An 18,130-nucleotide genomic window follows, 5' to 3' on the forward strand; every position below is an offset into this window, starting at 1 on the left:
TCCGTGGTAGCAGAGGGATATGGTGAAGAAAAGACTCTCTCCATATCACCACTTTGGTATATTATGACACTACTCTGCGGAGCTTTCACATGCAGTTTCCAGATTTCATCAAGAGATCTATACGGGTAATACATGCAACCCCAACCCTTAACTAAATTCTCATTGCTCCAATATGTATATTAATTTCAGGTTATCTGACCAGAAAGTTCTTTTGCTAACAGGTCTATTTATATCTCAGTGGAAATGATCTCCAGGCATACTAAAATGTTTGTAAGAATGGAAAGGTCAACCTTTATTTCTAGCAAAATGCACATTTTTAAATATATGACTCCAAGGAATGTTAAAAATGTCAAAACTGTTATAAGTAGATAGCGCAAACTGACTGGTCACATCTATAAAATGTCAAATTTGTCATAAAGAAAAAGACTTATGCATACACATACACCCCCCCCCCCCCCACAAGATATTCTTCTGAAATCACTAAAGAGCGCTATTTTGTACACTTCCTAAGTAAATATAATTTTACTAAGAAACCACCCTGAGCATATGAATATTGCCATAATCATAAACTGAACTACTTTAATATTTGTATATTTTACTGGGCCACACAGTAGTGAAGTCACCAGTTCTATTGCTACATATTCAAAACTATATCATATATATTCACACATGTTATTACAGATACTATAACTTACTCTGTTTGATTCATCTGCATCCTCTTCATTGATAGAGCTGGATGGAGAAGGAGTTGCTGATTTACTTGCAGGAGGTGAAGGAGAAGTATGTGGCAAGCTAGTGCCTCCTAAATTCAGTCCCAACTGTGCACTTAGCTGAGACTGGTTAATGGTGGTTAACTGATTAGGAGGCATAATTCCTGACCGAGCAGCATCAGTCATATGAACAATAGATCTCATAATCAAAGAATGATCCTGGCGGTACTGCGAAACTTGTGTGTGACTATGATCCTAAAAAGCAGGGAGAGAGTAAATATTTAGCTGTGACCACAGAACCGTGTTATGATAGTTTTAGCAGTCTTATTTAGTTGACCACTGTCAACCTGAAAACTAGTTAGTTTAAAAAATGAGTTAGAAGTAGCTTCAAGTACAACAAAGTACACCTTTCCCAGACATGCCCTACTAATTTTTGTGCTATTAACAATCACATTTCCCTAGTCTTTAAAATAGGGAAAAGTCTAATGAATTGCACAGGAGATCATTGAAACTGACTACACACAAATTGCTATTCCTGCAAAGTAAATAAAATGGGGGAAAAGAAAAACATTGTTCTCTGCTGAATGGCAATTCAATTATTACCTAGCTCTTATTTGTAACAAAAGTAAGTAAACAATCATTCAGACTGAAGTGAGATCTAGCATGTCTACACAGCAATGCTAAAGCTGAAAGGGTATGTCTACACTACCACCCTAGTTCGAACTAGAGTGCTTAATGTAGTCAATTGAAGTTGCAAATGAAGCCCGGGATTTAAATATCCCGGGCTTCATTTGCATCTTGCCGGGCGCCACCATTTTTAAATCCCCGGTAGTTCAGACTCCGTGCCCGCAGCTACACGCGGCATGGAGTAGGTAGTTCGGTACACGAGGTGTACCAGTACTTCAAATTAGAAAGCCATTAGGCTTCGAACTACCTACTCCGTGCCACGTGTAGCCGCGGGCACGGAGTCTGAACTACTGGGGATTTAAAGAGCACTCTTCTTTCAACTTATCTTACTCCTCATGAAATGAGGGTTATAGGAGTCAGAGTAAGTAGTCCTCCAGCTTGACATTATTTCAAAATAAAGTTTTGTAGTGTAGATGTGTACTATGTTATTTCAGAATATCATCAGTTACTCTGAAATAACGCTGCTGTGTAGACATGCCTTAAGTTACTTCAAGCAAAGTGCAGCATGGTTCAAATCATTCAGATCACCGCTAAAATCCCATTCTCCAGGTAGCCCACAAAAAAATTAATATTCACAGATAAAAATAAAAATTAAATAACCACATTAAACATGGAACTAACCAGCTACAGCCACTCCCCGAGTTGCGAAAGGTCGAGTTACGACCGTTCGCACTTATGACCAAAGCTCCACGGGAGCGGTTGTAAAGGTGGTCCCCGAGTTCATAAGCGCGGGTCACGTTTGTAACAGCGCGGTCGTGTGTAACTCAATGGGATCTGAATTACAAACGGATCAAGTTACGGCCAAGTGTTTGGTCCACAACTTGTTCATATCTCGGGGACAGGCTGTAAATCCCATTTTTTTTTCTATTGTGCCTCTAACTCCCACTATATGTAGGGGGAGTGCGTTGTCTTCACAGATCATAAGCTCTGAGGTTAAGAACTGTTTCTTAGGCTATGTCTAGAGGTATCCCGGAAAAACTCTGTTGTGTCCAGGAAACGCGTCCACTTTTTCTGAAAAGTTTCTGAAAAAGTGGGAGCATTCTTTCGGCATCCCTGTATCCCTCATTTTATGAGGAAAAAGGGATGTTCTGAAAGAGGAGGTTTTTCTGACATTTGGCCCTGTGTATGCCAAATGTTGGAAAAGCCTCTTCCAAAAAAACAAGTGGAAAAAGATATGCAAATTATGGTTTGCAATTTTCGTATCTTTTTCCAAAAAAACCCCGACAGTGTAGACATAGCCTTACAAAAAATTGGTACTGTACCTAGCATATTTGTAATAACAAACAACAACAACAGAGAATCCATATGTAACATGCACTTGAATCTGATTATGTATAACTAGGTTTTCTTACTTGTAAGTATACAATAGTTCATAAAATAACATTTAAAAATGAAAGAAACAATGATCATGTATAGACCCATAAAAATCTCACAAATTGATTCATTATCTGACTAATCTGTATTTTCTAAACATAGGGAAATGCAAGAAATAAAGAATTTTAAACGTCAGTCACTGCTATTAATTTAACAGCATAATTAGTAACACATATGGGAATAACTAAAGACATACAGTAGACCCTCAGCAAACAGCAGGTTTGTGAAGTGCTCAATTTACAGTCCATCCCCAACTTCCCTGCTGAGTGCTGAGCTGTCTTGAAAAACTGGCCAGAAGCATCTCAGTAGGTGCTGATAAGTGCTGAGCTTATTGACAATCTGGATCTTATTTAAGTGCCTAAATAAGGCTGAACTCTTTCAGAATCACCCCCAAAGAATCTGAGTAGTGCTGGTCAGGAATTTTCACCAAAGCTTTATTTCATTAAAAGAAATAGTGACTTGATCAAAACCAAAAGTGTTTATGAAACAACTTCATATTCAACAAACCTCTTAACTAAAACAAAATGTGTTTAAAAAAAATTCAGAAATGGTCACTTTTCATGTCACCTTTTTAAAAAAAATTGAAATTTGTTTTTTTTTCCCATTTGAAACAACTTTTTAGAAATTTAAGATGGACCAAAAAAAATGATTAAAAAGAAGTTCACACTCAAAACAAAAAGTTATCAAAATGAAACATTTCAATTGACCCGAATGAAAATATTTTGGTGAAAATTTTTTTTAATGCTTTTGATATTTTGTCCCATTTCAAGTCAGAAAAAATGTCATGTCTCAAAACTATTCACAAAATGGGAAAACCATTTCCTGCCCAGGTTTAGCTCTGAAAGCTGCGAGGTGATACTGAGCTTTCTTGGGCACAACCCACCTCCTCAGATGAACCTGAGACAAAAAAAGCTCACGATAATATATAACATATATATATCTGTTAGTCTCTAAAGATGTGTCTACACTGCACCATTATTTCGAAAATTAGCCATCTGTTATTTTGAAATAACACTATTTCGAAATCTGTAAACCTCAATGTACAAGGAATAATGCCTATTCCTAAATTGCTATTTTGAAATAAGGCATGTGTAGATGCTCCATTACTACTATTTTGAAAAAGCCCCTCAACAGGGCCATTCTAAGTTATTCCTCCCCAGAGCCTCCTGGGGCTCTAAATCAAGATAGCACGTCTATATGAGGGAAGCCTGCCTTGGACTAATTTTGAGACCAGAGCCATAGCAAGCGAGGGGTGGGGGAGGACAGTTGCCCCCAAGTGCCACACTAGAGGGGCACCAATTTAGCTGCCTGTGAATAGTCCCTGCAGTGCAGCCTGAGCGAGACAGGGAGACCTGGCTTCTTTTTATGCTGACAGGCTCTGTGCAAGATTAGAGCAACCCCACCATGGCAGACCTGAATTCAAGGGATGGAGGGATGGCAGGGCTGACTCTGACTTCCGCCCTCTCCCAGACCTGCTTGAGTCTGGGGTGCAGCTGCAGACAGGCAGACCCTGGAGCAACTACACCCCCAAGAGCTGCAGGGGCAGTAGCAGGTGAGGGCCGACCTCTAGAGTTAGGCCTCTCCACTCACTGGAGGGGAGTAGATGGAAATTAGGGACAGCTACTGAAGTCCCTTACCCCATGAGGCTCTGCTGCAAAAGCTGTGTAACACTCACCACTGGCCAGCCCTAGTAAGCTATCCCTGCCTTCCAGTGCTCTGCCGTGAGCCCTTCACCTCCCACCGCCATCCCTAACTCCTGTACCCTCACTCCCATCCCTGAGCCTGCCCCCAAACACAACTCCCTGCATGACTCCTTAACTCCCCTGGCACGCCTCCAAACACAAACTCCTTGTCCCGAACCTGCCTCCTGATGCCGGAACTCTCTGTCCTGAGCCCCCCCCCCCATATGCCCCAGCCCCCTGCCCTCACTCTTGCACCTCCATCCCCTGCTCTAAGCCCCATCATTAAATGGAGTCTGTACGTTTTCCCTTTGATTTCTAAAAGAAAAGAGAAGCAAAGAAACTTCTTCATCCCTTTGCTTAAGCACACGAGCAAAGCCAGGGACATTGCTCAGTGCTCCTGAGAGACCCGCTTCCATTCTGGCTATGCTGCAGCAGCTGCTCTCAATGCAATGCCACCTGGGACCCACACAACAATTTTAACCCCAGTCCCTTTGCAGTCCGGCCTCGTCAGCCTCCTTCGGAAGCCCCGGGTCCTGAACTTCCCACAAGCCAGTGTCGTGCTGCCAGGCGTGGCGCAGACACACCGGATGTACACAGCGCACTCCCCCACATGGATCTCAAGCAATTCTCTGGCCTCGGCCGCCCACATGGGTGTGATTCATTGTCACCCCAAACTGCCAGGCCCCACTCGCCTTGTGCGCTGCGAGCTCCTGCTTCCCGCATGGCAAATTCTGCACTTTGGCTGGATGGGGGCAGCCTGGAGGGTCCAGGCCAAACCCTGTTTGCATGTTCCCCTCCCAGCGCAGATTGGAATATGGAAAGTCCCACAGGTAGTAAACAAATGATGGAGGGGCACAAATTTTGCTTTTGCCCGGGTGCATAACACCCTCGCTATGCCTCTGTTTGAGGCTTCCTGCAGTGTAGACATGCTATTTTGAAATAAGCTATTTCGGAGTAACTATTCTGGAATTACTTAATTCGAAATATCCGTGCAATGCAGACATACCCTAAGGTGCCACAGGACTACTTCACCATAGCAAGTACAAATATTTCTCTGAGGTCCAAAACAGTTGCACTAACCCTTCAAATTCCAGGTATAGACTCTACACGTAGGGATCTCAGACCCACCAAGAGCTCCTTCAAATTTTCCCCATCTACAATAGGGATGAAAGCAAGTAGTCGACTACCCGATAAGCCTAGGCCTAAAAGACGGTTCCCCGCAACATCATCTCAGTGGTGCCGCCTGCCCTCACCCCCTTGCTGCCTCTATCCCCCCCACCTGGGACCTCTTGTGGACAGGGGCTGCTGCCAGAGCAGCATCTATTCGCAGCCAGCCCAGGGCTGGCTATGAACAGAAGCTGCTCCTGTCCACGGGGGGGATCCCAGCTTCTCACTGGGACCCCCCTGAAGACAGGGGCTGCTGGACCTGGTACAAGTCAGGACTGAGCAATCCTGGCTCGTGCTGGGTCTGGGACCTACCCCTGCTGCGCCTCTGCAGTTTAAATGTAGTAAAAGTCAGGCTGCATGTGCACCTGGCTCTTACTACATTTAAACTGCAGAGCCGCAGTGCGGGTAGCTCCTGGATTCGGCTTGAGTCGGGACAGAGGAAACCTTCCCTTATCGACTAATCATGTAGCCGATAAAAATTTTATCAACTACATGATTAGTGGATTACCCGCCTTTTAATATCCTTAATCTACAAGCTGCTGCTCGCTGGTCTGCTCATCTCTCCTGGACTATTTCTCGTCTTATTTCTCAAATGCTTTTATTATCTCCCACCTCCAAATAAAGGAGTCTTGTTCCTGAGAGAGGAATGTGTGTGCCAAAAAGAAGTACTTGATATAGAAATGTTTAAACCATCAAACTGATTAGCTGAAATGCTTATTTGCTTTAGGGCATCTTTCTGTGAAATTTACTACCACTAACTATAAGGTCACTCTGATTTGGAATTATATTGACAGTGACATCTGGAAGTCATTCCATGTATTTTTTTCACTTTCTGTATATTAATCTAGTCCTTTTGCTTTACAGACACTGTTTCAATGCATCAAGGGAAAAAATCTGCTGTTAAAACAAAGATGGCAATAATCAGAATTAGTTTTCTTTGTGGATCATACACAAATCAGTTTCTAGGAAGCATTCTACCTTTAAAATACTATTTTCACCTTGCTTCCTTGCTGTTACACAACACCAACTTTCAAAGTTTTTACACCAAAGCAGCAGAATATGAAGCTATGGGTTACAAATGATTTACTCTAAGACTTGCCATTTTGGTGGAGTCTATAAGTTTATTGAAACTAAATTCTTTTGACTTTGCATTGACCCAGAATTTAATTGTATATACAAGCGTATGAATTGTTAACTGTTCCTTCTTTGGGAGACATTTGTGTGGGGGAGATTTTTCTCCCTCTTAATTGTTCCCTTCCCTATTTTGCTTTAATAAAAATTTAAGTAGACACAGAAATTGGAAATTAAGTAACATTTCAGAACTGGAAATGGCTAACAAGAATCAAATAAGAAGTCTGATATGAAAAATAAAATATTTTAAAGGTTAATTTCTGGTGGCGATTATATTCCAATTTGTTAAAAAATTGGTTTGTACTGTCATGTGACAAATATCAGCACTGTATTTGCTGTATTACATTGAAAGTTATATTCCAAATAGATGTATATTTAATCAGCATCATGAATGGAGTGTGAATGCAATTGTTGATTTGTGGATATATGTCATTGTAAATAACAGCAAAATACTGTATATAACTGTGCATACAAAGATTATGTCAGACAAGGAAGTGGAAGCTTTGTTTGGTATTTTTAAAATGGGTTGGTGCGATATTAAGAAGGTCTGGGACATACATAGTCCTAATATTTTTGGTTCACAGCCTTGCTGAATCCCTTTTGAGGTTATAAATCAACTTGAAGATACCATTATCATATAAACTTCCACCAAGAGATCTTACTTATTTTTCTTCAAATATTTTGAACATGATGGTTTCCTTATTCGATCAGTAACACTTCATATAGAGCCAATGGGTTCAGTAACACTTCCTTCATTATCTAGAGAATTCTGAAAAACTTTCACATACCAGGAGTATGCATGGAAAGAATATAATTAGTGTTTGAATTACAGTGTTTATGTGATAGCTTGTTTCCATTAGTATTTGCAACACTGACAAGTGAAATAACAAGGCTCACATATTCAGAATGCATCTTTCAAAACAAATAATTCTATGTGCCCACTTCTAGATCCCTGTGCAGATACAAAAAATGTTGTATCTGCATTCCAACCTCAATCTGCAAAAATGATCTGCAGATGCAGATAAACACAGATTGGCAGGCCTCTACCTGTTTTTTACTATGAATTTACCTGGGGTTCAGTGTGATGATTTTTTTAGTTGAAAGGTGCATGACTACCTTATATCAGGTGTACAAAAATATTCATGAACTTTTTAATCTTAATTAAATCAAGATTTGAGTGATCCTGATCTAATCTGTGGTTTTAAATTGAAATCGGTAATACTCAATGGTTTCTGACCTAAAATGAGTTAAGATGCAAGAGTTGAGCAGCACCAGGGCTAACTCATACTTGAATATCATGAGAATTCAAGATATGCAACGTAGAGAAAGGGTTTGCAGACTGAAGCTCCCAAGAGCCCAACTCAGCAGAGATGGACCAGCTGTGGGTGTTTTATGACAGTGCCGACATACCTAAAGTTTCACCCAGCTCTGCTTAAATCCCTTAACAGCACTAAAGTTATAGTGGGATCCTATGAAAAGCTCTGTTGTGAGGGAATCAGCAAACCTTACCCCTTCAAGAACACCCATCCCATGCTAGAGGCAAGCCAATCGTTGGCCCAGAAATGCTTTACCATCAAAACTCTCCCCTTTCAAACTATCTGCAAGCAAATCTTGCTGACCATTTAAAATTATATATATGTTGTGTGTGAATAATTTAACTGTTTGTAGTCCTAGAGCTCTGTAACATGGTACACAGAAGGCAAGATCAGAGGAACCAAGAGGATATCAGACTGCTCATTGCTGTGACAACCTAATCTTTTCTGTAAACATTCCTTTTAAAATTATTGGCCTTTTGAATACTCTCTCACCTTTCCTCTCCCCCAAGTAATTGAGAATACCCTTGTTTCCCAGCTACTGCACTGCACCAGCACAGTGTTGCAGATTTCAGCATGTGATATGTAATGGAGATAGAGCTGAAACTACAGAGCCTTTCCTTCCAACTGAGGACACAGTTAGCTGTTGCTCTTGTAACATCAAACTCATTCAACATCCAGCAGAAATTAAAGTGAAAAATTTATATTTCTCTTCATAGATGAATGAAAACCATCTGTTGCAAGAGGTAGCATCAACCTGTATGCTGCTTATGCTCCATTTAAGACCTATTTTGAGGGTGACATTGGTGCTGTGGTATTGCATTAGTCTTCTGCAGATGGGAAAACATTACCCTACATGAACATTTAATTAAATGGAGACAATCCAGAATAATTTCTCTAGGCAACATTCCCCTGAAATTAAATGGAATCTTGCAGAAAAATAATGTCCATGCTCAATAGACATTTTGCTTGTATAAAGATACAGGACCAGGACAAAAATTCTGAACTCGGTGGGCCATTTTTTAAGGAAGGATATGTTAAATGTCCCACCAAACGTATGTATGTCAAGTTCTACAATTATGTGTGCAAATTACTCTATAGGTACCCAACTACCCTCTTGAAAGTTAACTACAACCATTACACATTCCGCTGCCCTTCAGATTTGTCACTGTCAAGATAACATAAGGTGATGTAATATAACAACTGATAAATTTAAGGTGATGCAGAATTTACTTCAGTGTAAAAAGCAAAACCATCGGTTCTTCTTGCCTGTAAATTATTCATATTTTGCAAGTCAGCATCTCTCTGAAGGAAATTGTCAATGCTTTCTCTTTCTACAACTGCACTAGAGATAAAAGAATCCATTAATCAAATTTTTATAAAGATTTAAATTTGTCCAACCATCAAAAATCATACTAACAGGACACTTTATCTGTCATAGATTAAATCCTTGTTTTTTAGAATACAACACAAAGCATTGCTCAGTATTGCTACCATTCAAGAAGTATTCATGTTTTCAGAAACACAGATTAGTAAAATGCCAGCCAAACTATTGTTGCCAGTCTCTCTTGTTCCACAGCAATGATCCCATCTCATGTATCTGGAGAGCAAAGTTTACCCAGTCTCATTCCACAAAAATGGGAAAGCATAAATGGCCGTCTCTTTTCACATGGATTTAAGGCTGCAATACATTAGAGGTTCCTCTGGAAAGAGGAGCCTTGCACAGGTTCTACTATCTGAACACACTTTCTGGTCTAAGTTCACCGTAAGTCCATCAGGTCAAAAAAACTTTTCTCTTTTCCACTCCTAGAGGCACAGTTCATCCCCTGGGGCCCTAGAGATCTCAGCAAGACCACGTATCTCCCCATCATTAAATGCCTGAAAGGGAGAACATTTTGTGTAGTCTCAGTTCCTTTCTCACACAAAAGAGCATCTGCAGAATCACCCCTAGCTCTAGCAAAAAAACAGGACTATGTAGCTCTAGGTGAGTGTCCTTTTCTCCTGGCTTGATCACATATATCTCTATGTCACAATTCATTATGGCACAGAATTTCCTTGTATGTCTCTGCTCACAAATAAACCATGAGTTAGGAGGTATGGCCAGTTCTCCCTACAGTCTGGGAAATAATCAGTTTTCTCCCTGATGGTTTTTCACTCTGGCTCATGAACTGTCTTTCAGGCCTGGGCTGCAGCATGGATGTGGGTCTTTTTCTGGTGTATCAGCTTCCCCCTGTAGGCTTATGTGTTCTGAACAACCTCAACCATCTACACAGTAGATGTGAGCCCACCCAAATCTGCAGCTCTTGAGCAAACATCCTAAAACCAATCAATAATTTCTTCCACTGACTAAGGTTCAGGATGGAGACACAAAGTCACTTTTTAGGTTAATTGCTAGGTGAAGCAGTGCTGCCACAACTGTGAGGAAAAGGGCTTTCCCCTGAAATGCTGCAGGATCCTACAGGATCTTACCCTTGTCTAAGATGGCAGCCAGGGACAATAAAGGCTGTCAGTGACATCTTTCTAGCTAAAGGCTGGAATAGAATTTGGAAAGGATCAAAATGGACAGCCCAGGACTATTCCCAGGCAACAATAGTGTCCATCTGCTTAAGGTGACCAGGAATGATCATCATTCGGCCCCATGTTGAATAAACAAAAGATGGTAACCTGAATGGTGTCTCTAGGAACATTTTTTCTTGGAATTGCTCCTGTTGGAATGGAGCTGAAAACTGGGCTTGCTACTCTTCTAAGAACTCTCTTATCATCATCAAAGTAAGGACTTCTTCTGATTTTCCTTTTTTATACCACTTTTGCAAACAGATACAAATATCACGCCTTAAACCACGTAAGATAGTTGCCTTTTCCAAAAGCATTTCAAAAGCAATCCATATATGGTGTTGATCCCACTTCAATCTGAGGCAGGGGTGAGCAAATTCCGCCCACTGGCTGGATCCAGTCCACAGGGTTAGTCAAGTCCCCACCTCCATGTTTACCTGTGCCTCTGCAGGTATTAGAGGATAGCAACTCTCGGCCACATATCACTATTTGTGGCCAATGTGAGTGGCAGGAAGCGGTGTCGCAATGTGCGATGCTTCCTGCCACTTGCATTGGCTGTGAATGGTGATTTGCAGCCAAGCACAGCTGCGATCCTCTGATATCTGTGCAATTGTAGCTAAACAGGGACTAACCCTGTGGGCTGCCTTTTTTTTTTTTTAATTGTCTATCCCGACCTAGATATTTCCTGCCTCTTTTTCTAGAAAGTATCTCATATATCTGGAAGAGATAATAAGTCACTTGCACTGGTGATTTAGCAAACCCCTAGTATTAACAAAAAGCAACATCACTAACTCACTGGATAGTTGTCTCAGGCAAATGCTGACAATCTGTAACATACTGCAGCTACTGAACGCAATCTCATATATCTATGATATGGTAGGAGTACATGTTGACTAATGGACCATAAATGGAGATTTTCATTTCAGTGTATTCAGAATGCACTTTGCTCTGATTTACATAATTTTTCAAAGAGCATTTGGGGTTTTTGTTTATACTGTAACAAGTTTACTAGCACCTGGGTTTTTTAAACTTGTATCAAGAGGAGAGGAAGAAGGAAATGTGTTGTAGCAAAGTGATTGTTTTGTCTACACTGAAACATTCAAAATTAAAATGGCATAGTAAACTAGAGTCTGCAAAGACTCCTCAGATGTTTCAGTCCATCATGAAGACAAGGAAGGATTGCATTTGCTTTAGTACTGTGTCATACTGTAGTGTCTGTCTGTTTTAGCCAGGGCTTTTATTGTAAATTGAATGGGCTATATATACACTGGTTATTTTCACCTCCAGAGATCACAACAGTAGTTTAACTGAGCTTTGAACTCAAATTTGCAGGTATAAAACAACTGTCATGATTCCAATGCACATTGGTAATTCTCAGGTGAGGCTTAGCACCTTTTGAAAGATGCTGAATATGCACAACACTCATGTCAAACTGAGCCAAAGACACACAGCTTCTTGCAGGATTGGTCCCTAAGAGTATGCTTTAGTTTTAGTTAGTCAACAGCAATTAATTATTTTGAAATAATGTCCATAGGTATCTTATTTCTTGAAAGGGTCAACTATAAAAGCTGTTATTAAAGTACAACTCAAGTATAAAAAATTAATACTGCTTATCTTCATCTGAAATGTAGTGGCACAGTTTCTTAAGGAAACATTGAATCACTGACAGTACAAGATGTCTTCTGGTGAGAAATAGCCTCCTTCCTATAAATGAATAATTATTGCCTTCTAGAATTAGTTGTATTTTTTCCCATTAAGGATGGCAATAAACATGTTCATAACAATAACAGGGGCTTGTTATAAGAGAACGTTCCAGGCATTAAACACATTAATGACCCATGAAATAACTGTTTTATCTGTAACACATTAAACAATACTGCTATAATTCTGTATTAATTGAAAACATACTCCTTTCTCTCAAAATATAAAATTATAAACCAAATATTAAAAAGAGATTACATGGAAGTTTCTTTGTAAATGAAAATTAAAGATATCAATTAGAGGCATGCAGTCATGTGTGGTGAAGTAATTGCCTGAATTGAAGACTTTTTGCCATTTTAACTTTTTTTTAGCTTTAAATCTGGAAATTGAGTGAATCACTGAAAAGCTAAATTAACAATTTGAGATTAAATACAGTAAGATTTAGATTTTTAAGTAAAATGCACCACTATTTTGAGATGTTTACAACATTTCTTCCTTCGGTTTGCATATTTGCTACCCTCTTTAACAAGATAAATATTGCAGCTAAGTTCATTAAGGCCACAACATCAGTTCACCATTTGTTTAAAAGTCTCTTCCTATTATCTCAGATATGGTCATCTTTTTTTTTTTTTAAACTCAGTGTCACATTTAAATTGTAACAATTAAAGATGAGTTTATTTCAAAATGAATTAAGTGTATCTGAGCACAAACCTAAATGTAATCTGGATATTATCACAATTATAAAACTCAGATAGGATCAAATCCTCACCAAACAGAAAACACCATTTCTACAACAGCCAGTAAAATATTTTGCACGATATATGTAAAATTGTCCGTTTGTTTTCATAAAATCTATACTTTGTTGGATAAAAGAAAAAATCAGACTGAAGAGAGACAATTACTTTACTGTCTGTTTCTTAGATATCAGAAAGAGAATTTCAAAATTCATCAAAGCTAACCTTCTGTTATGTACAACAGGCTAAGCTGAAAAGAATGTTAACAAGTTCAATTTTCATTCAATCAGCACTACTGCTCTCTGAAATGTTTCATTGCAGGAAAGAAATAAAAATAATCTATATGGTAATTATGAGGATGAATCCCCCAGTAACTTTCAGCTACATGAAAGGTCAGTTCTATTCAAGATATTTTATCAGTCCCCTGCACATACTCCTGTCCTGTCATTTTAAATCTGAACAGCATTTTATTTTCCCATTTACAGCTACCTGCAGAATTAAGTACTTAAGCCAAATAAGAAAAAAAAAAGAAAGAAAGAAATGTTGAATGCTGGCAAAGGCTATAATAGCATGGAGATAAATCGTTCAGCTGCTCTCTCTCAAGCCTCTGGGGCTGCAGATTTTTCTTCTCCTGGTGCACTGTGGGTATTCAAAACTTGTTCAACATGATTTCATTTCATTTCAGGCACTGCCTGAGAAAACTAAATTACAGAATCAATCATACAGAAGGTCAGAGTGAGACTTCATTACAAGTATTGCATGCTTGCATGAATATCTTTCATTTATGACTGACCCAATATGTCACAATAGCTGTCTAGTAAAAATAATCCACTTTCTGAAATTGATGTACTACTGATGTCAATGCTACTCAGCAGGCTGGGCAGATTATAGAGAGGTGTTAAAAAAAGGAACCCTCAGGAGCACAAGTTGTAGTTTTATAGAATTGCCATCTTTTGTAGATTAAAATAATTTTTCACATGATCATCTAAACAGACAACAGAGCGTCAGAGCAAAATATTTTTGTCAAAATATTGCTAGTGATTTCTACTTATTTTGAGTTAGATATTTATAAGTATAGTATCTTCGTCATGTAAATAAGGGTTTCTTTGAAGTAAAAAAGCATCAACATTCAATTTTTCATTAATTCATTTTTGAATACTAGGGTTTTATTTGCATATTATTAAAATGTGAATGTTAATCATACTGCACTCCTTTTATCTCCTCTTTTATGCTTCTCTTGTCTGTTTATAAATATAACTGCATGCATTTAAGTAAGATAAATGTATTATCCTTGTTGCCAATAATAATGAGGCTAATCAGCAGTGTGACAAACGGTCACTCTTTTCTAAAGCAAAACCAATGTGGCAGGGTGGGGAATCAGTCTCAATACATCACGAACTATCTTGTTCTTAATAACATGAACAATTGTTAATCCATCAATACAATATTTTAATAACTGTTAGACCACATTTAATCTGATAATAAACATTTTGCTTGCACTTTGCATAGATGAGAATATAAGTAAATATAAATCAAGATATAAAATAAAGTAGTATTTATTATTTTTCTGGTCCTCTTATGGAGAATATCTGAGGAGTATTATGAAGTAGCTAGCCAACTCTGTACCCTAAGGGAGACATAGGAGAACCTTGACATAACCTATTTTTAACCATGCCTCTGGCAATTCTGCATTCAAGTTTATAGGTGAGCATGTCAGGTAGTTCGTAGAACAAAGCCAAAGACATACTGTATTAATCATAATTCTGTTCAAGCACATTTTATTTTTTTCAACATTTGTGATTTAAAATCTCATGACATTTCTTCAAGGTGAAATTCTACTGGACTTTTCAACAAGGTAAGTCTATATCTAGCTAAAATAACTTACAGTAAGCTCTCAGAAAATAACCAGTGGACTTGAAGTGGTTTCTCTCAAATTATTTTAACTGGTTATACTAAGCAAAGGAAACTAGTGTTTGTTTTTCAGTATCTAGAAACTATCTCCTTTAGTAATTAGCAGTACACTATCGATGAAGCATTAAAGTTAGATTACAGTACTGCAAAAGAGCATTGTTCTGTAAGCATATACGAATATCATAATTATTTTATGGCCCCATCTTTAGTTCCTTCAGATATAGTAAATTCAATTGACCATGAAATGAAATTTCATAGTCAAAATGCCTCCTTTACATTTTTTTTATTGCTGTAATAAAGTTTTTATAGCTCCCAGGCAAGGTAATTCATGAAATGTCTAATTTAAAGATGAATTTTAATATTAATAAATATTTACCAGTTTAATAAAGTGCACATTTTCAACATAAAATATGATATACTGTTTTCATTATCTATTTTCAGAATGAAGATGATCTGTTGGGAATGTGTCTGAATAGTAGACAAAGATAAAGGAGTTTTGGGAAACTTGTGCAGTGACCCTCCTTTATTTTTTAAAGATTCTGAAGTTACCCAGCACTGTGTAGGCAGGGGAAGTGGTTTATTTAAGAAGACAAAGGAGAAAAAATGTAATCACTTAAAAAAAAAAAAAAACATCACCATGGGCTGTTTTTCACACAGTAAAACCCACAAGGGACAGCCCTACAAAACAGATTATTACGCAGATCCCCTGCAAAGTTCCTCCCCTATTAGGCCATGGGGCCTACCACACCCTTTTTCGTCAGCTCCCTCATAAGGCAGTTCCCTTAGCCCCACTAAATAGATGTAGCCTATTTCAAGATACTGGAAGTATCCCAAAATAGCAATTGTGCGTCTTTAAACACAGCTGTTATTTCTAAATATATATTTTAAAATAATGGGCACGTTATGCTGGCATCCCTGTAACTCTCGTTCCACAAGGGTTAAGGGACTTGTTGGAATAGCACTTTATTTAAAATTTGGTACTGTGTATACAGCACCACATTTCTCAAAATAAGCTATGCAATTTGTATAGTGCAAATTGCATTTCTTATTTCAAGTTAAGGGTGCTGTGTAGACGCACCCATAGAGATGTGCTAACTGGGATTTCTTTAGTTACCACTTCCCCAGGACCACCTTAAGAGGAGTAGGCGTAGGGGTGGACTTTCTGGGTCTCCTCAGAAAGTCTCAAAGAGGCTGATGGAAAGATTAGGTGTATGCTTGCAGAGACCTCCTCCTGACCCACCAGGAACCAATCCTGCAGTAATGAATCAATGTGAACTATGGTATCAAATTAAATGGGCATGCAATCAAGTCTCCAAAGTCTACTCCTTCCCTGAGAATGAGTCTGGGAAAATATGATTCTGCAGGAACATAGCTAAGCTAGTGGAGGTGGGGGTCGGTGAACAAGAAGAGATCTAATCAGAGGGTCTCTTCCATAAGCAGATCACCATTATTTTTGAGAAATCAAAAATATGAAAAATGAAGAATAAAGACAAAATCGTGGCGACTTTGTTCACACAGTCCAACTGGTAACACCAAGGGGAAGTATGAAGGATTTGATCAAAAACTTTATTATTTGTGCCTGAACTATTTGCGCTGTGTTAGCTATATACATAAACATACACATACATGTCACAACAGTTCAGGATACCCTACTTCTTGGGCACACAATTCCCTGATTCTACTCCAAAGCCTGAGACTTTAGTAAACTTTTCTCTCTGACATAATCACTCTTACGCTCAACACATACACAAATCCCTACACAAATCCCTGTATGAGAAGCAGGATGAGATCAAGGAATGGAATTATTTGCACTGTCTCCCTGCTAAAAGTATGTATAAAATAAAATAAAAAGTAATTTATCATGACCTTTAATGGAAAATATTCAAGTTGACAATTGGGCTTTTAGCTAAAACGAAAGATCCAGAGATACACTTGCTACACTTGTATTCTATTTTTTTAAAATTTTGCATCTCGGGGGAAATCCAGTCTTTCCATGTGTTTGCCTTTCCTGGAGTGTTTAATTAAAAAAAAAAGTCAATTTATATAAAACTATGTAAGGTGACTTGCTTTCTTCCAAACCATCAGTAAATCTTTATTTTAATTTCACCAAGTTAAGAAGAAGCTCCTACAAAACTGCTAAACTGATTAAATAATTATTAGTGCAGTAACATATCTGTCTAGCTGTACATATATCCTGTCTTTATTATACAATACAAAAACTAATTTGAACTGTTGCCAATGAGTTAAAAATGCTAACTATACTAAATTTAACAGAGACTGGAAATAACTGTGGACCTAATAGTCTTATCTCCAAAACATTTTTTTTTAAACGGGGACCCAGAAGGAGAAAAAAAAACCTATGAGGTTCCCTTTTATAGACCTTCTCCCCAGATCATAGGGTTGCCCGATGTCCAGTATTGCCCCGGACAGTTCAGTATTTGTGGTCTCTGTCAGGTGGAAAAAACCCCCCAAAATACCGGACATGTAAAATGTCTGTTATTTTCTGTTTTTCTTGGATGGAAGGCCGCTTTGGACATTCTTCCCCTGCCGCATCTGGTGGGGGAAGTATGGGGATTTAAAGACGCAGTGACTCTTTTTGCTCAACAACTTTGTTCCCCCGTTTTTGTTTTTTGCTCAACCAATTTTTTTCCCCGCCATGTTCAGTATTTTTTGTGAAAGCATCTGGTAACCCTACAGATCAAGAAGCTGGATTTGAGTCCTTGCACACTGGAATGAGTAAAGAGTGTGGGCAATGAAATAGGCGGATTCTGCAAGATACATGTGCATCTACGATAACCCATAGGAATCTGTTTCAGGAACAATGTCTTCTGAAACCTCCCCCCCCCCCCCAAACTTAACCAGCCATGTGACCAGAGACTCCTCAATCCATTGCTGTCACAAAAGAACTTCCTACTGAATGTAGCTCTGTAGAAAAGTTAATATACTTTTAAATTATTATTCTGATCGTTGGGGTCAATGGCGTACCTATCACCGAGTCCAAACCCTTCCCCATGGTGAGATCTCTGCTCAACACCCCATCTCAAGCTCACATAGAGCTTTCCATAGATAGATGATGCCTGGCCTCAGCTTAACACCAGCCCAGGGGCATGCACAAGTCTGTGTGTGTATTGCTCCTCAAAGGACAATCTTATCCTACATTTCCAAGC

At 38.8% G+C, this 18,130-nt stretch overlaps 1 protein-coding gene across 3 annotated transcripts in view; it reads right to left on the bottom strand.

Moving 5' to 3' along the window:
• Positions 1-18,130, bottom strand: part of TOX3 (TOX high mobility group box family member 3) — a 97,312-nt gene that overhangs the window by 8,896 nt on the left and 70,286 nt on the right. For all 3 annotated transcript variants that reach the window (XM_006121130.4, XM_075940256.1, XM_006121129.3), the window contains one exon: positions 696-965. In XM_006121130.4, the coding sequence (XP_006121192.2) occupies positions 696-965 (270 nt within the window). The remainder of the gene's footprint in view (positions 1-695; positions 966-18,130) is intronic.

This window comes from Pelodiscus sinensis, chromosome 12, assembly GCF_049634645.1.
Source record: "Pelodiscus sinensis isolate JC-2024 chromosome 12, ASM4963464v1, whole genome shotgun sequence".
In the NCBI taxonomy this organism is placed as follows: Eukaryota; Metazoa; Chordata; order Testudines; family Trionychidae; genus Pelodiscus; species Pelodiscus sinensis.